Source organism: Lolium rigidum, chromosome 2 (assembly GCF_022539505.1).
Source record: "Lolium rigidum isolate FL_2022 chromosome 2, APGP_CSIRO_Lrig_0.1, whole genome shotgun sequence".
Taxonomy (NCBI): Eukaryota; Viridiplantae; Streptophyta; class Magnoliopsida; order Poales; family Poaceae; genus Lolium; species Lolium rigidum.
This window is the reverse complement of record NC_061509.1, coordinates 37,451,045-37,470,933: the sequence shown is the minus strand read 5'-3', so window position 1 is coordinate 37,470,933 and position 19,889 is coordinate 37,451,045. Positions and strand designations below refer to the sequence as shown.

The 19,889-nt window shown below is 43.0% G+C and overlaps 2 protein-coding genes across 2 annotated transcripts; both read left to right on the top strand.

Moving 5' to 3' along the window:
* The first annotated feature begins 16,765 nt into the window (after window positions 1–16,765).
* On the top strand, window positions 16,766–17,743 carry LOC124689525. The gene is made up of 2 exons (XM_047223044.1): window positions 16,766–17,052; window positions 17,574–17,743. The coding sequence occupies exons 1-2, from the start codon at window positions 16,766–16,768 to the stop codon at window positions 17,686–17,688; spliced, it is 402 nt and encodes a 133-aa protein (XP_047079000.1). The 3' UTR covers window positions 17,689–17,743.
* Window positions 17,744–17,911: 168 nt separating this feature from the next.
* Window positions 17,912–19,108, top strand: LOC124689524. Its single transcript, XM_047223043.1, has one exon. It carries the CDS (start codon window positions 17,912–17,914, stop codon window positions 19,106–19,108), a length of 1,197 nt encoding a protein of 398 aa, XP_047078999.1.
* The last annotated feature ends 781 nt before the right edge of the window (window positions 19,109–19,889 follow it).

Genomic DNA, 19,889 nt, shown 5'->3' with positions numbered 1-19,889 from the left:
CGCAACAAAGTGCGCTAGGTCCATCTAGTCTATATGTATGTGTCGTTTTGATCTGGCAAAGAAAGAAGCTTCAGTTCATCTCAGGCAATTCTTCTGTGATTCCACTGATATGGGGAAAGAAAATGACCTCCCTTGCAAATTGAATACCATGTGTGTTCTGATCCTTAGGATTTCCACAGGTAAATATTGTTTACAAATGCAAAATATTTCCCAGTACAGTGTCATGACATCGAGCCTCACGGCCATGACGTGACACAATGTCTAGTAAGCGATGCTTTCCCGGGATCAACAATGACAATATAGATCACGAGCAGCGATAAATTACAGCAATTATGATCAATCTTGGCGTAGTTTATAATGATTGTAAATGTCCACATTGTTTTTTGGAGCTTTAGTAGGTAATTACAAGTTAACTACATGGGCATGTTGTCCAAATTTCTGCAAATAATTGTTTCACGTAGCTCAGTAATCAGAGTGAATCAGTAGGTCTAAAATTTAGAGCAGAAAGTACATGAGAACTTTATATCCTTATACTTCATCACAGTTAAGATCGAGTACGTTACCTTGCCCATACAGAGAAAAGACTGACTATAAAATGCTCTATTTGGAACCCCGCAGATGCAAAACGCTAAAAAAAGAGAAGGTTGGCGTTACGGGTGCAAATAATGTCCAATAGCAGTACTTGGTGCCATTTGATCATGCTGGTTCTGAGTTCTGCTTCTTGAAAGTAGCTAGCTTGTTAAATGGTGAGAGATCAATACGGTCTATTAGGAACATTTTGGGGATGGTAGGTTTCAGGATAGCGAACGCATACACCTTTATACATGGTCTTTGCTCTCAGCGATCACAGAGATTAGGCAAGCTACACGATGCCAGCAATCAGAATCATTCTTGTACGACCTTTGCGACCCCTGGGATCACTGCATACACTTCTCAGTGCAACATATTGATTTGCACTTCCCAGTGCAACATATTCCTTTAGGCCTCGTTCGGCAGCCGTGTGTTAGAGAGTTTTGCGCAAAGCGTTTTGGGTGATTGTGGAGTGGATTATCGTGTATTGAGGTGTTTTCAGGTACGTATCGATGGGGCCAGCAGAAAAGAAATAGCAACTCCAAACAACAATCCCTGTCTTCCCCGGAGATTGGGGCGGAATCGTGTAACCGAATAGGCTTTAATCAGCTGCTGTCCAACGAGATTTATAGAAGGAAAAAAACGCGAGGTGGGTGCCGCGTTTTTTATTTCCGTCGACCCGACGAGATTTCAGCCTACAAGACCGGGATTGACTGGGTTCGGTTTGTTTAAAACCTGAGTACCGAACGGTGAATCTAGTGTTTCAACGTGTTATGTAGGTCTGTTCCGGGAATTTACACCACAAAACTCTGCAAACCCCTCCTGCCAAACGAGGCCTTAGTTTTTTTTGGGTGATCCCTCTGTGCAACGTGACACAACGTCTACCAAGCGATGCTTCCCGGGATCAACAGTGACAATATAGATCACGAGCAACAATAAATTACAGCAATTATGATCAATGTTGGCGTAGTTTATAATGATTGTAGAGGTTACATTGTTTTTTGGAGCTTTAGTAGGTAATTACAAGTTAACTACTTGGCCATGTTATCAAGATTTCTGCAAATAATTGTTTCACGTGGCGAACATAGCTCATTAATCAGAGTGAAGCGGTAGGTCTAAAATTTAGAGCATAAAGTACATGAGAACTTTATATCTTTATACTTCATCACAGTTAAGATCGACCATACGTTACCTTGCCCATACAGAGGAAAGACTGGCTATAAAATGGTCTATTTGGAACCCTGCAGATGCAAGGCGCTAAAAAGATAGAAGGTTGGCGTTACAGGTGCAAATAATGTGCAATAGCTAGTACATCGTGCTATTTGATCATGCTGGTTCTGAGTTTTCGCTTCTTGAAAATAGCCAGATTGTTGAATGGTGAGAGAGCAATACAGTTTCTTAAGGATCATTTGGGGGTGGTAGGTTTCAGGATACCAAACGCATACGCCTTTGTACATGATCTTTGCTCGCAGCGATCACAGAGAATAGGCAAACTACAAGATGCCATCAATCAGAATTATTGCATGACAATTTGGGGGAATGTTTCTACGATCTGTACACTGCCTAGTACTGAAGTGGAACACATTAGTACAAACATTGTAGAAACTAGATGATACCCAGCGCGGTGCTGCGGGATTGTGTTGATATTTCTTTGGAGAAGAAGTAGAAGTGACTGTGCATTTGATAAATGAAGGATATCAGTCTAGCTAAGTATGTTATGTTGCTAAATACCTTGCAAAAAACTGCAACAAATTACCATATATATTATGAATTTGAGAGTTTGAAATAGCACAGGAACAGAACATATATATTATGACAAATCTGACACAGATTTACTTTTTTTCAAAATTCTATTCAATCATTTTCAGATATACGACAATGAGTTTGAATAAAAGAAGCCCCGGTCTTCACAAATGCACGCTTTTAGGATTCACATGATTCAAGGAGATCAAACCAGCAAGCTCACGATTAGAGACATATGAGTGCAATATAGTGTATGTGCTTACAGGGAAACCAGGGGTTCAACAAAAGAGAAAAAAATTAATAAGGAAAGGGGAATTTGGACATGCCGTCTGTTAGCCTCTTCCTCAAATTAAGGTGCATTGGGACTTGGGAGAAATGGTGGAGAGAAGGGTCTCTGACTTTTAGCAATAATCATTGTAGTTTAGGTAAGTGTTTCAATCAGGATACTTTTTATGAAGCTTAAGTATTTTTTTCTCACATGATAAGCACCAGCAATATAAAGAATGACTAATGCGCAACATACCTCTGACATAAAATGGACATTCAAATTTACCATCCAGAATAGTCATAGTAGGAGAATCAAAGTGAACTGGACAATAAACTGTTAAAAAGAAATTTATCGGTGACTACATAAGTACATAACCATGGAAATATGTAATCCAAGCTGCAGTTCTGAAACCACATTGAGCACTTGGACTATACACATATTATTATTGGTTGAAGATGTAACTCTCACGCGACAAATAAGTTAATTCAGAGCTACACATGTTCTTGAATCTGATTTATGGTGTGGATAAGGAGAAGAGCAGTAGATCATCCATCTATCCATCGTCATCGGCAATCTGCTAATACATGAAACAAATACGAAAAATGATACCATAGGTAGAATATTAAATATTCACTACAGTGTAAAATATTATGGAGAAAAACAAAAATTGCCATACAATATACCCAAGATAGGACTTATCTTTTTTGAGAAGGGAAATACACACAGGTATGATCTTTGTTGCCACCTCATCTATTGATAAGAATTACACTGCATCTGCAATATTAGGCATAACACTTTATTACAGCAACATCTCTAACATCAATTTAATGAAAGGTGCACTGGAACATAGGCAATTGAAGATTTAAAGGAACATATTTAAGAAGCAGAATGGTTTGGTTCCTGGGCGATGAAAGGTTGTGATCGATGGTATGGGCGTCCACGGCTGCGTGAGACTGAATGCCTTATGCCTACGATGATTGCTCATAGGATTTTCAGAACTTTCAGGGTTATCCATGTTTGTAAACCGCATACACACACACACAAAGGAAGATTCCAGTGGAGCTAATTCCATGTAACAAATAAATTTCAGGGTAGATTCGAAGGGAACATGTAACAAACAAAATTTAGTGAAAATTCGAAGGTACAAATACATGCGACTAAGAAGAGTAAGAAAAACAGAAGATGCATGTGCTGCTTCAGTGTAAGCAATAATTTAAGAGTAAGAGATGAAAGTTTGTGTACCAGTGGAAGTAGGTGGTGTTGTCCAGCGTCTGTAGGCCATAAACATGGTGATAGCTTCTTCCGTTGCTTGAGCGGCCAGTACACGATATCCCGTTGAAATCCAATTGGTTCCGGGTAGGCTTGAAGGGAAGGTAGAATTCAACAAAAATATAACCAAATCGTCGATCGGGAGGCAAAGCGTCCAGCAGATTTGAGCCGTGGCGCAAAAGGGGCAAGGAAAATCTGCTGCTGCCAGAGATGGAGCCGCAAGAGAACCAACCTGAGGTTGGGTGGTTAGGAGGATGGTTGTATCCTCAGCCCACCAGATTCAAACCCCAGGTTTGATATCTGTGTGTCTCATAAAGGCGGAATATTCATTCAGTGGGAGGCGACGTTCCCGTCGACAGCGAGGCGCCTGTGGTGACTTCGTTAATTTCAAGATCCAATTCGCCGGCTCAGTTTTCCGTAGGTGCTCATAGGGGTAGGGTGTGCGTGTGTGCGTTCATAGGGGTGAGTGTATACGCGTGTATGTGAGCGTCTGCGTTTGTACTGTGTTTCTCAAAAAAAAAAAAGAGATGGAGCCGCAAGCAGGCGGGCGCTGATTGTCGACGGCAACACGACAACTCTTTAAAACATGGAGGCGGCAGTGGCGGCTCAGTTCATCCGAGCAGTTTTTTTGTGTAATTGCAGGGCAATGATGATGAGTGGTGGACTGCAACGAGCGGTTTAACTTCAGAAGCCCAGCCCATGTCAAGAAAGATGCCCAGCCCATGTTGAGTAAAGTCTATATTAAACCTGGGATTCGTAAAGCATGTTGAGATTAAACCCTGAACTCTTAATCCCTGAAATCGGCACCCGTGCTAATCAATTCTGATCGATCTAAACCTTGGACCTATTGCACTCCTCGTCCTCCTCCAGCTCCGCAGGCGGTCACGACAACAACGACCTCGTAGCAGTCAACCCCGCTTCTCTGATCCAGCAGCGCCCAGTCCTCACTCCACTGCCTGCACAATGTCATCGACTTCCAGCGACCGCGCTCCGAGATGGTGGCGCTCAATATTGTGTGCATAATCTATTTGCCTACTTCATTCATATCTCCAATAATGTGGGATGATCACGTAAAATAATGAGACTAAGGTTCTTACTTATAGTAGTATTAGGATTTCTAAATTATGATATAACTCTTGAACTAATAATTGATCATAGATGTGGTCACTAATTACTTTGAAATAAATTTAATGATGGTATTAGCATTTTATTAATTTTAAGTGATTTAATAATTAAAATAAATACTACTTAGGGTTTAATTTAGGAATTAGAGTTTTATAGTTATGATTAGGTTTTAGAATAATAACTTGCTAAAAAAAGTTTGAGTAAACAACTTTTGAACTAACAAAATAATATTAGCTTTTAACATTTTCTTGCTTTATTATTAACTAAAATAAATAGTAAATGATAAATTGCAAATTAGGGTTTATGAAATACCACTAATATTTTAATTGATGAAAATATGATAAAGAAAACTAATCTTAATATTTTATTTACTTACTGGTTGGTTATGATTTATTTTTGAAACTAAACTAATTAATAAGTTTTATTTGAATTAAGGATAAAAGAAAAGGCATAAACAATAATGGTTAAAAATAATTAAATTTTTATTTTGACACACATTTTTATTTTATATTTTTGTTGAATAGAGTTTATTTTTGTGATCATTTTGATATATTATTTCATATATTTCTGAGCTAAAATGAATTTCGTTTATTTCTGCAAAGTTACAGTTATTTTCTGGTTTTTAAATTAAATCAAAAATACTAAACATACGGGTCTGGATCTAGCCACTGCTACTGACATGTGGGTCCATTTACTGGGTCAATTGCCACGCGGCAAAGACCAGTCAATGACGACCAATGGCCCCACACGCCATGTCGGCTGAGACGACGGCTTGACGCCGACGACCAGTAGACGATGGCGTCGCCGAGTTAGGACCTCCCCGGATGCGTGGCTTACACTAATCGATTCCCCTTGACCTACTGAGCACGACGGTGGTGGAGGATTACCGAAAGACTCACCGGAGCATCACCGGAAACCATGTGCTGCGGCGGTGCACTCCGGCGAATGATCAATCTCGAGCTACAGAGCACGCGGGGATGTGCTAGGGGGCTTAGATGCGCATGCTCACCCTCGACGCCAGTGAAGACGGTGCACGGCAACCAGCTCCACCTCGCCGATACCTCCGCCGTACACCGAAAGGGACGTTTAAAATTAGCTCGATTCTGAGCTCCCCTTGAACGATTGGCTCCACCTCAATGATCCTTGAGTCCATGCGCTTCTCCTGGACTACCTAATCGAGCTTGGGGTGACCTCCTCCGTCGAGTTCTTACTCAACCCCGACGAGGTGTTGTGGAAGATAGCGAGAGCTAGAGAGGGATAGAGAAGAAATGAATGGGCGGCGAAGGTCTAGGGTTTCCAGGGGATGCTCCAGACACATTTATAGAGCTGGACGGTGGATAATTCGTCATCCCACCGCCAACAACGGCAGAGATACTGCGGCGGTTTGGACACAGAAAACATGCACGAATCGAGACGCTTTTAGGATCAGACGGACGTGAGGAGGATTGGACGCAGTTCTAGAGGGTTTGGCGACGTCCGGACCGAGGTTATCCACGACGAGGACGTGGCCAGGTTTCTCCTCTACGCTGTCATCTCCGGAGACGAAGACGAAGACGCTGGCCTCCGTTTAATCACGAAACGGTATGGACCATTTCCAATTGGGCTGGCTTCGACGTGGGCTGCTGCTGGATGGCTTCGTGGGCTACGACGGCTATGGTGGCCCGACAGGTAAGGTTCCTCTCCTTTTTATATTTTATGTTTTTATTTACTGATTTGAATTTGCTATTTGAATTCAAATTTGAATTCTGTTTATTCTTGCAGGTTCTTAAATATTTGAATCTTAATAGAACTTGATAGTAATGCTTACTGCATGATTATTTATTCAAAAAAATATTTAATATTTGGTTAACTTGGTGTTCTTGTGAGGTATAATTAAAATAGGTATGGATTTAGGTGTTTATCTCAATTCTTTTTATTTGAGAACCAAATCTATTTAAGTGATTTGAAATTTATAATATTTACAAGATGAACATATTATTAGATTTGTCTAATGTGCTTAACAATATTGATTGTTCATATATATTTTAAATATGGCTAGAATTTAAAATAGGGTATTAATGAAGATGGTGTTAGGGTTATGATTTTATGTGTCCCATTATTTCTAAGGGCATGAAAATTTAGTTAGGTTTATTTTAAAATCCTAGCTATTGATTGTTCAACTAATTATGTACTAGTGCTTGAGTTTAGGGTATGGTCTTAGGGTTTACTTGTGATACACAAGTTAGGGTTTAAGCATAAATTTATCTTATCATCTGAATCTACAAGGCACTGGCGGAGCTTCTCAAGGGAAAAACCGAGCCATGGCCCGCCCTTCCCCGGTGAGAAAAAGAAATTTATACCTAGGTCTCTGTGTGGCGCGCTCTAAACTAGGCCCTAGCATACACGAGAACAGATCATTAATTTGGTTCCCATTCAATCATTGACTCGTTGCTTCCTTGTTCCTGTTCGTCACGGCCGCATCCATGGCGCTAGCTAAGCTGAGTGGCGGAGGTAGCAGCCGGACTGCCGGCGAGGGGCGACCGTCCAGCAGCGAGTAGTAGCGGACGGCGAGGGCGCCCGCTGCCTATGCCCCATCCCCAAATTCCCAAGTCCCAGCAAACACACACAAGAAGCTGGCGACAAGGCGGCCAGATAATTAGCACCGGCGACCCGGCGGCTCAATTCACATCATTTCATCTCCTCTAGTCCTCTCTATTCTCCGATTTCTTTTTCCGCAATTGCAAGGCCAAAGCTTGGCAGCTCTTCCAGTTCTCCCTACTCCCTATGCGCTGCATTACACACCTGCAGCTGCTGCATTTCTCTCCCGGCGCAGGGCACAGTTGCAATTTTTTGTACTTTGATTTAGTTTGGCCCGTCCAGGATTTTATTTTAAGCTCCGCCACTGCTACAAGGCATGGTCATGCATTAGATATGATCAACTTACTGCTCACTAATCTCTATTTATTATTCCTCTCATCACACTCATCCTAGATTCTTTGGGTTTATGATCAATACCAAGTTGTGATGATTATGGAATTAGTCTCCTAAGGTATTGCTATTGGAATAGGGTTCTCACCTCCAAGATCAAATGTTGACTTGAACAACTAGGATTAGTACTTCTCTAGTATTCTTGCATGGAAATGGCTATGGTTAATATTATCACCTCTCTAACTTCTCAATACTTTGACACATCCTAGGGCTCTGCTCCAAATATGATAATATAATTTTTTAAATATATGGTCTGCCTAGGAATTCTACCTTGCAATCTTCTGTAATTTGTTCTTCAGGAAATCTGATAAACCTGCATCTTGTGGTATGTCTCCACCTCCTAGCTTCTTCATCTTGATCCTAGCTAATGTATGGAGTGGATCTATGTGTTTGTTTCCTTGTATCTTGCTACAAGATGATCAAATGTATGAAGGGTGTGGCTCCTTTTATAGGCTTGGGCAAACTCTAGTATCATGACGCATAGGTGGGTGACTCTTGTTTTGGTTGGATGAGTAAGGTGCTTGATTGTCATGCTCTCATCCATAGCAATCCTTTGAGCATGAGGTGGCAAAGCTTGGGATGCAAGTCATGTAGATATTTTCATCCTATGTGGCATGATCATTATCCTCTCATATGATTTATCTTTGGATAGCCAAGTGGCATTTGTTACTAAATATCTTGTGGAAGTTTTATTATTGTGGATGAGACACTATATATCATATTTGATTGGGTTTATATTATAATATTGGTCAAAAGGTCAAGGTTGAAGGTTATTCCTCAATTTTGGATGGTTGGTGTTTGATTTCACCAAGACATGATCATATGAGTTTCAAAATACTCACAATTAATTTTATTCAAATAGCTTGAACTATAATTCGTAATGTAAACGAATTTAGTTTTGTGATATTCCATATATTTAATAAGTTATTATTTAAATAAGAATGTGTGGCTTTTATGCACTTTAGACCTTTTGATTTACCTTATTTGGTTAGAAGTGAATTAAATTACACACAAAGGTAGTTGCTAACTTTTAAGTGTTAATAAGTTGGGGTTTGATTCTTAAAGAATGTGTTTGGTAAGGAATACCATGTTATGATCATCTGGTATTTAGTCCTCACTTAAGGTGTTGTGATAGTAAAGCTAATCCCATTTGAGCTAACCCATAGATCAAATTATCTCTACCCAAAACAAGGTTTTAGTAAAGACACAGTGAAGTTTATAGCGCTTGACTTGATGATCTACTTGAATTCCAGCAAGTCAAGTGAAACTTCAGTTACTGTGGTAAGTTTTATTTGAAAGCGCGAACATTCCCCGGATTTTCTATGCATGAATGCAATGCACACTTTGGTGTTCTCTCATTTTGTAGCCTCTAAACCTGAGATATTACACACAACAAGAGTACCTCACCTTCCTGGAAGAGGAGCTCCTGGAAGATCAGGCCATCGATGATGCAGTGCCATTAGCATAGCTGCCGCCGGAGGAAGTACATGGTCTACAAGGAGCACCGCCGGAGGTACGTCCCAACCGGGTTAAAGATTACATCATCACCTTCATCATCGTGGTGATCGCGAGGATCGTGTTCTTCTGAGTCGTCTATGATCGTATGTAATATGCCATGGCATGGTAATCTCACCTTATTTGAATTGTGGTAAGGATATGGAACTGTGATTTGAGCAACCAAACAACCGATTCATATTTTCCTGCGTGCAAGATGGGCCGAAAACGGGCAACCAAACGATGGGGCATGGGTTCCTTCTCCAGCGCGCAAAAGGCCGCACAGGCTACCAAACGACCCTCCAAAACTGGCCCATGGACCGTTCGCGACGCACAAGGGCTGCCATCTCGTTGGCGCAGCCATGCAGGAATTTAGCCCAGGCAATCAAACGCGCCCCATGTGTCACACACGGGATGGCTTCTCCGGACCGGACTGACCTTCACGAAAGGTTTCTCTTCAAGTAGTGGTACCCAACTTGTACTGTGCAACTCATTGCACGGTATTGATTCTCGAGTAAGGGTAGCATTCGTTCAAGCCCATTTCACTAGGATGGGGAAGAAAAAACATAGGCTGGGCTTAAAAAAAAAAATCTTATTAGCTAAGCCAAATGTTATGGTGCAATATGCCTACTTCAAACATACTGGCTTCGCCACTGGTGGGCATGATCCAACAACACAAAAAAAAAAACACAAAAAACTAAGAACTAGCTAAATTAATCATATTTGCTTGATGTTGCCAGAGGTGGGTAGCGGCCACTCGGCAGGCGATGCATCGCTTTAACGTGGTGCGGACCGCCGAAGCGATGCCTCATCGTTAGTACTGACGCGCACGAGAAGACGCATCGACCTAGGTCGCTGCCAGCTGTGAGAGAAGCGAGCTGTCACGCCACGCGACCCCGTATCGTCCACCCAGAGGCATCCGAGGCGTATATTTGAACTGTGTTTGCGTCTAGTGGCTGGACCTGGATGCAACACATTTTTCTACCAGAGAGAACCAACCTGTGGTTGGATGATTAGGAGGACAGTGGTGCCCCCAGCCCGCGGGAGTTCAAATTCCAGATTTGACACTTTGGTGTCTCATAAAGGCGGAATATTCTTTAGTGGGAGGCGACGTTCCCGTCGACAGCGAGGCGCCTGTGGTGATTTCGTCAATCTTAAGACCCGCCGGATCAGTTCTTCAACATAGTCTTTTGGAGGTACTCATAGGGGTAGGATGAGCGTCTGTATGTTTATAGGGTGAGTGTGTACGCGTATGAGGGTCTTTGATTGTAATGTGTTTCGCAGAAAAAAAAGCACATTTTTCTGGCAGCAACATTACTATCATGCAGTGGAGATATCACTTGCAATGGCACAGGCTGAAGGTCTGAATTTTCGATGCCTACAAGTTCATCTCCATCTCTGTTTCCTGTTGGTTTTGCAGGGCTGATAACAGGTGGCAACTCAATCACTGGAAAATGGACCACATCATCCCAATTCCTAGCCAGAAGACTGTCATCATGATCAAGGTAAAGACTGAAGAAATGTTGCCCCATGCCCAAGAAAGAGAGCATGGCCTGACAATCCTCATCACCCCTAATTTTTCTCAGTCCATCAGTGCTAACAGAGAGAAAGGGATCACAAAAATGCACTGTTATCCTCCCTGACATCTCATACCCCATTTCTTCAATCAAATTCTCAAGCATTAGTGCTGACCAGGTCACACTATCCACATGGTCAATCCATTGAGACACACCACTGACATAACTTCTATTCTTGCCTTCACCAAGAAAGTACCCGCCATGATTAACTTCAACAGAAAAATAACTGCTTCGAGGACCTGTCATAATCATCCAAATAAAAGCATGAACCTTTGGATCTTATAAACCCTACACTAACCCCCTAAACAACCGCATGAACTCCATAATCAGAAAAAAAGAAGTGCTTTTCGAATCCTCTGTTCTGTGCAACCACCGCATGAACCCCAAAATCAAACACCAAATCCGCAACCCTAATACATAATGAATGCAAAATTACTCGAATAGACAGTAGATTGACAAGGGCGGTACCGTATACGGGCGGTGGAGCACCATCTGACCGCCGGCGCGGCGTCATCGCCGGAGCTGCGCCGCCTCCCTCGCGACGACAATACCGCCGCCTCCGTCGCCACGACGAGAACACCGCCTCCTCTCTATCTCTCTGTCTCTACACCAGCGCGTTGATGGCGGACGTGATCGACGACAAACTAGGCGGAGGTGGCGCGGGGCTGAAGTGGAGGAGGTGGAGGGGCTGATCTATGCGCGGCGTTTCGAATTGCAGGGTGTTTTCTGCAATATTCCCGCGGAGTGCTAGAGGACAGACACAAACCTTCTGTCAACTGGGCCCCTATCAACGTCAGCTCAGCTCGTACACGCGCTCTACATTCAGGAGTGACCGTAGAAAACATTTTCTGCGTATCCAATTACCGCCACAGCGTATTTCCGATGTACAGTGAATAATCCGGTCCGACGTGACAAGTTTATGTACTAATGATGTATTTAACTCTTTTTCATTTAACTATAGCTAGAAACATTACACAAACTAAACTACTACATAGTTTGAAACATGGTTGAAAATTGAAAATAAGGAAACCTAGCTAGGGGTAGGATGTGCGTGTGTACCTTTATAGGGTGAGTGTGTACGTATGAGCGTCTTTGATTGTAATGTGTTTCGCAGAAGCACACCATGCATGCAATGGCAAATGTTTGTTTAGCTCGGGCCGTTTGAGATGCGATGATAGCGGGCAAGGAATCGCAAACTCAGCAGATTCGATACAATTTGCAGGCGTCAGTAAACGACCGTCGCCGCCGGCGCCGTCTCCTCCGCAAGCCATGCTCCGCCTCCGTAGCTCCGTCCTCATCCAGGTCCTCTCTGTTAGAATTTATTAGCCTTTAGCTAATTAACATAAGGATCTAATCTCTATTTAGAACACCAACTTCAGATTAGACATTAGACTTTGTGTACCTGAGATGGCCAGCGATAACCCTCTCTCCTGTTCGTTGCGGGCTTGCTGAAAAGCTCGGAGAAGATGATCATGGGGCGCAGCTTGGTGAGGTGGAGATGTCCCGGACGCCGCAGGCACAGCCCTCCCGGTGGCCGGTGGTGGAGACGGTCTTCCGATCCCCTTAGCCCTCATTTTAGGATCGGGTTGTTAGGAGTTTTCAAGGTCCTTGACCTGTACCGAAAAATCTCTCACACCCAAAAGGGCATGACCTCCTCTTTATATGTCAGGGCTAGGGGACAGGGACCGAAACCAAAAATTGCATTGGATGCCCCCGATCAGGGCATGCACGTGAGGGGATGAGACTTTGTCTCCCCTAATTTTCTCACGGTTTGTTAGCCTATGAGATCAATTCCAACATTCTCCCCCTTGATCGTAAGGTTAACAAACATCATAAGACCATTCTCAATAGAAATGACATACCAAAATAAAGTGTTACGATGACCAATGAAATGTCATAGAACCTCTTTACCTATAGTACATCATTCTATATCAAAATGGAAAACATACTACTTTACGGGAGTTGGTTTATTTAGCGGTCCTCCAGGATCAAAAAGCTCCTCATCAACCCATGCCGGCAATATAATCGTAAAATGGGTGATAGGCCTTTGACAAAACGGATCCATACAAATCATATCTATATGTTTAACATCAATGGCTTGATCCTGGATTCTATCTTTCACAACATGAAACATTATTGTCAATATGGTTTTGGCAACACCATTTGACTTGTTGTTACTCGCATAGAAAACTGCGTGTTCATAATGCAGAAGGCGGTTTAGAAATGTTGTCTACCACCTCAAATTCGGGAATACAATTTCTTTGACATACAACCTGCCCAATAGCCTCTTAACATGCCACTTAATAGTTTGCATCATTACTGATGCCATCAATACTAAATTTGGAGCTTTTCCACGATACAGCTCCACATGCGAAGGTGAGGATTTAACATGACGTGGAAACTTTAATATCCACACACCTCGCAAAAATAATGTCTAAATAACCCACAACTTCTAGGTTACCAAACATCATATTAATAAGCATGCAAACTTTATTGTCTTACATGTACTGCAAGATCTTTTGGCGGCTTTTCCAGCGGTGTATTGCTGGACTTATTGTACATTTGCCAATTATCCTGATCATAAATAGGACGTGTTCATTCTTGAATGCACATGTTGCTTATGACAACTAAAACATAAGGAATCGACATTATCTGATCAGTTTAAATGGTTCCTTGGACATATAAATGTGCACCTTTATCGCCCTTAACTTTAGTAGCAGGTGAGATAAAGTACTAGCGCATAATATTTTTCGTTCGTACTCCATCAACGTGTATGTCATCATAATAGAACTTATACTCCTTTTGGATTGGACTTATATGTTGGCATACCTCAATACAATCAAGGTATGAGGCATTACCAAGACCCTTCATATCATAATAGAGAAGACTGAAATCTCTTGGATAGCCAGGAAGATTCAATCTATATAAAATAGTGAAGCTTACTCCCCCTCATCTTGAGGTACTATTGTAATAAGATTTTCTTAGAGTCACATTTAGTTTTGTAGAACCATATAACTCATTTAGGAAACTCTATTAAGTTTCATACATCAGTAAAGCTCATAATCTTCATCATACATGGCAAATGTCACCAAGATAAAATGTTCACACACATTATTTATCACAGGAAATTTTGTTAAGGCTCAACACCAAGTGTTGCATTAGGGACTGCATAACTCTGAACATAACTGATGCGTATGAACAAAGATATAATGGAATTCTCCTTAAGATTCACGTTCATAAGCTCAAGGTCCATGTGATCACTTTATTTTTGAGAACATGGCTCCAAAACTTGATAATGCTTCATTTCAGTTTTAAACCACAACACCGTTGGGCAGAAGGTGGAAAAAACTTGATGAAATTAATGTGGCACATGATTATAAACGATGTTGGTCAGAATTACAATCATGAGCCACATGGTGCTGACAAAACTTGCCACTTTATTGGAGCAAGACAAATGATCATAAACGACGTTGGTCAGAAATATAACCATAAGCCACATGCTACACCATAAACAACATTAGAATGGAAAACTTGCCACTTTATCATTCACGTGTGTTTCATAGTGTTCATAAGGGAGTAATATGACATTAACATGAAAAGGAGTTAAAACATTAGTGTGATTTTTCATTCATTCACTCTCCAAATAGGACTTCTCGTTGGTTCCATCATACTCGGAGAATTAATACAGTATCATTCTGGCGTAAGAAAAATGAGTACGATGACCCATATTAAATGAGACATTCCCTTTCCCCCTTCGAAATGTGGTAAACTTACCACAATTTCGAAGAGGTCTCATTTCTCACATCTCTTACATCATAATTGTGTCATAGCACACATAATCATTACAAAAGATACATGCACCATGGACACAAAAATTCTCACCATGCGGCGAGACTTACATAAAATGATTGCATTCCAAAGAACAAAATGTTCATATAAAGAAACAAGTTGTCTTACAGATGCTTTATTCGTCATTGTCCTCATAGAAAAATCCTTGTCCATTACCGAAAATGGGTATCATCTTTATGCACATCATTATAAAACATTACACATTAGGAAAACTTGTACCAAAACAAGTTCATTTGTTGTTCTACTCCGTATCGCCGTTGGGCTGAAAACGGATGAAAGAACTTAATTATTTAAAACTGACACATGACAATAATCAACGTTGGTCAGAATATTGCCATATACCATGATAACATTTTCTCATAAATAAATCTCTAACCAAAACTTCTCGTTGGTTCCATTTTGACTAGAGAAATTTTAGAATCACATATTGACCGGTGAAAAACATTTGTTAAGTTAATACCCAACATTAACATAATGTAATCCACTATGTTATTAGACACATGGATTCATAGTCCATCCCCGATCATTTTGTCCTCAAACTTTGACACCATAATTTCAACAACATCAAGAAAATGTGTCGAAGTTTGATATTAAAACCTTGAAAAAAATGGTACAAAATACCATTCATTCTGAACATTAACAGTAAAAAATGACATTTCCCTGAGTAACCATCATAGTGACATTCACAGCGAAAAAACTTTAACATTAACCATAAGTATTCTCCAAATGAAATCTGGACATTAAATTACATCATGGTTCACCAAATAATTAGTAAACAATAATAATCAAATAAGCTACAATGCAACCTATTGATTGAAAACCTTCTTTCACGATATAAAGTATCACATGAGAATTCTCTAAACAAAGAGAAAAAAAACTTCTTGAGAGAATTATCATCATTATGAGCCTTCATTACTTCAGTGCATGTCAAAAGATATAAAATGCACATACACCAACATAATGGCTCAACGTTATTAGGACACATAGTGCAGTGCGGAAAACTGAACCATGTGGACATTATCAGTTTTCTTAAGGTGGCCTCAGCCCGTTAGTGATGATCACAACATTAATAAACTCCATAATCATGACATATATTAATAACTCATAAAAAAAATTGACATTGACAAAAACTTAGGAGAGCTACACATGGCTGTTCTCAATATTAATATCCTTTTAATAACACTTATACTTCAACTTCAAAGGATATTAATAGGAGTTCATTATAACATGTCACGAAAATGGCATCATCATTAAAAACCACATTAAAAGTTTGGGAAACAAGATCTCTAATTTATTCCTAATAAAAACTGATTATTTATCCTCTGATAACTTCTTGCATTCTCTGATTTTAAACAAAACATTTGATGTCATCATAAAACCTTTGAATAGCACAGAAAAATGCACTGGAAATCAGAAAACGAGACATTCATTTTTGGCCCAAAAAGACTACTGTAGCAGCCCATAACAACATTCTGCACAGGCGGGCGTTTAAAAACAACAAGGAAAAAAAAAGGGCCAACTTAGACTGAGCCTAGCGCCATTGTTAGATGTGGCCCGTCAGGCTTACTGGCCCGTTAACATCTCCGCTCGATCCTGTGCCGTTCGATCTGATCGACGGTCTGGACCCTTCCTGGCCAGAACAAAATCATCAGGGTCAAACCCTAATCCCCATTTTCCCCTCCTCTCTCCGCTTTCCCCGCAGCAGACCAGTGAGGCGACGGCGCGCGCGACACTGAGCTCTTGGAGGTCATGGAGATGCGGCGGCCGGAGGCGCGCCCATCAACCGCAGCGAGAGAACCCGCGTCCCCATGCCGTCTCGGTAGCCCGCGTTCGCCGGCGGGGCGTGCCTTGGCCTGAGGCCGCGCGCTCCCCCGTCGAACGGCGGTTGCCGTGTCGTGCGGACATGCGTGAGGCGGTGGTGCGTGCCGGCAAGCCAGCAGCGACGGCGAGGCGGGGAGGCCCGGCGTCGTCTTTCTTCTTTCCGCGCATCGAGCGCGTCCTTCCGTACGTCCCCTCCGACGGGAGCGGACGGCGTCGCGGATATTTCCAGGGAGTTCCGGGCCGTGCTAGTTCATTTGGTGGTGATGACGACGAGCTGGACTCAAAGGTCCAGGCGTCCGTCCATGAGCACGGCGGCGGCTTTTCACGCGTCTTCTGCGACAGGAGAAAGACGGCGTTGCAGCATCCTTCGTGAGTTCCCAATCTCTCTATCTTTTTTTTTTGCTCAGTTTCTTTATTCGGATATAGTGAAACGTCCGAATTGGGGAAAAACCAGGGTTAGGGTTCTTGATAAATTGATGATTTTCCTTCATTGCAGACACATAATCACCTCCTTCTAATTGGTTATGTACCGGAACAGTGCTAAAACATCATCAACAGGACTTTAACAGTCCATAACCGGGAGCATGTGAACACTATCATGGGAACAGTTTAATAATCATGTTCATTACTACTGATCCATGGCAATTAGATGTAAAACCAGATCATCAACAGGGAAAAAGGCCAACGACAAAAGCAATTGACATAAGAAGGACCTGATTAGGGTTCTAACAGAGATTAAACTAGCTCTGATACCATTGTTAGAATTTATTAGCCTTTAGCTAATTAACATAAGGATCTAATCTCTATTTAGAACACCAACTTCAGATTAGACATTAGACTTTGTGTACCTGAGATGGCCAGCGATAACCCTCTCTGCCTGTTCGTTGCAGGCTTGCTGAAAAGCTCGGAGAAGATGATCATGGGGCGCAGCTTGGTGAGGTGGAGATGTCCTGGACGCCGCAGGCACAGCCCTCCCGGTGGCCGGTGGTGGAGACGGTCTTCTGATCCCCTTAGCCCTCATTTTAGGATCGGGTTGTTAGGAGTTTTCAAGGTCCTTGACCTGTACCGAAAAATCTCTCACACCCAAAAGGGCATGACCTCCTCTTTATATGTCAGGGCTAGGGGACAGGGACCGAAACCAAAAATTGCATTGGATGCCCCCGATCAGGGCATGCACGTGAGGGGATGAGACTTTGTCTCCCCTAATTTTCTCACGGTTTGTTAGCCTATGAGATCAATTCCAACACTCTCCTCTTCCTCCTTTGCCTTCCCCAACATCTCCTCTCTGCACCGACTCCTCTCCGCCGCCGCCGCGCCCCGCATTTCCCCAAACCCTAGCTTCGCCGTCGGGGACTACCTCGTCGACACATGCGGCCTCACCCAAACCCAGGCCCTCAAGGCCTCCGCGAAGCTCTCCCACCTCAAGTGCCCCTCCAAGCCCGACGCCGTTCGCGCCTTCCTCGCCGGCCTCGGCCTTTCCAGTGCCGACATCGCTGCCGCCGTCGTCAAGGATCCACTCCTACTCTGCGCCGGCGTGGAGAAGACCGTTTCCCCCGTCGTCGCGGAGCTCACCGGCCTGGGGCTGTCGCTTCCAGACATCGCACGCCTCCTGTCGCTCGCCCGCGACCGCTTCCGCTCTAGATCCATCGTCCCCAAGGTACAGCACTACCTGCCCCTCTTCGGCTCCCCTGAGAACCTCTTCCGGGCTCTCAAGAACAGCCCCTACCTTCTCAGACGCAGCATGGATAGGGTGGTCAAGCCCAACGTCGCGCTCCTGCGGGAGTGTGGGCTAAGTGATTCTGATATTACCAAGATCTGCGTTCGTCTGAGCAGGATACTCACAACCAACCCGAAGCGTGTCCGGACGATGGTGGCATGCGCCCAAGGTCTAGGTGTGCCCCGTGGCTCTGGGATGTTCAGGCACGCGCTCCAGGCCGTCGGATTTCTCAGGGAGGAGAAGCTCGCCGCCAAAGTGGAATACTTGAAGAACACGTTCGGGTGGTCGGATGTTGAGGTGAGCGTTGCTGTATGTAAGGCTCCAATGGTGCTCATAAGCTCAAAGGAATCACTGCGGCTGAAGTCAGATTTCCTCCTCTCCGAGGTGGGGTTGGAGCCAGCATACGTTGCTCGTATTCCAGCAATGCTCCTTTACAGCCTGGAAGGCCGGACCAAACCCAGGCACTACGTTGTAAAGTTTCTCAAGGAAAATGGATTGCTACATCGCAACTGGAGCCACAATTCAATTGTTGCGGTCAGCGACAAGGTATTTGTGGAGACGTTCATACGCCCTCACAAGGAAGCTGCACCGCACCTCGCTCAAGACTATGCTTCTGCTTGCAGAGGGGAAGTGCCCGCTAGATTGATATTTGCATCAACAAAGACCCTTGCCTGCACTGGACAATGTGGTAGGCTAGTCGACGCATAAGTTCTTGCATTTTACTTATTGCTATGATAAGTGCAATACTGTTAGCTACGTTTTGGGCCAACTTATCTTCATTGTATCTGTAGGTAGTCGTCGAAATATTATTGAATGGTATTCTGAGGGGCACTTCTTTTGGGCTTCTAGAGCTGCTTCTAGGTACCAAATGGGTGAAGCCCAAAAGAAGTCTCCTGCTTAACTCAGGCTTATTTCCACCGAGAAGCCCACGTATAGTGCAATTTCAGAAACTGGAAGAGAGGAGTTTCCCGAGCTTCTGCGTCTGAAACCGAATCGGTATGTGAACGCACCCCTCTAGAGCAGTTCTATTTACGGCAGCATGCCACTCCACCAGTCCGGTAACGTTTCAGCCAAAGAAAAAGGGACACCAGGAGGCCCCAATCTCCGCCCGCCCGTCCGATCTCAACATCCAGGAGATTGAGCCATCGTCTGTGCTTGCCGTTTGACTGATGACATCGAGCTCCGCCTCTACAACCGTTCTGAGATGTACGTACTGCTCCATCAACATCAATTTTGTTCTGTGAGCATCACAAGGATACCCTGATTCACATTTTCTTTCTTATATATGTGTAAAACAAGCAACAATACAATATTATGTACTGACAAAGGCACAATTGAATTTTAGGGGCTTTCCAGTCTTTACACAACACAACACAAGGAGTAGCTCAATTTTCATAAGCCGAAAAGAAGGGTCCAAAATAGTTTCTTAGAGCTTCTCCTCACCGGAGTTTCTCCCCACCGAAATCCATAAGCCGGCTTCTCTATAAGC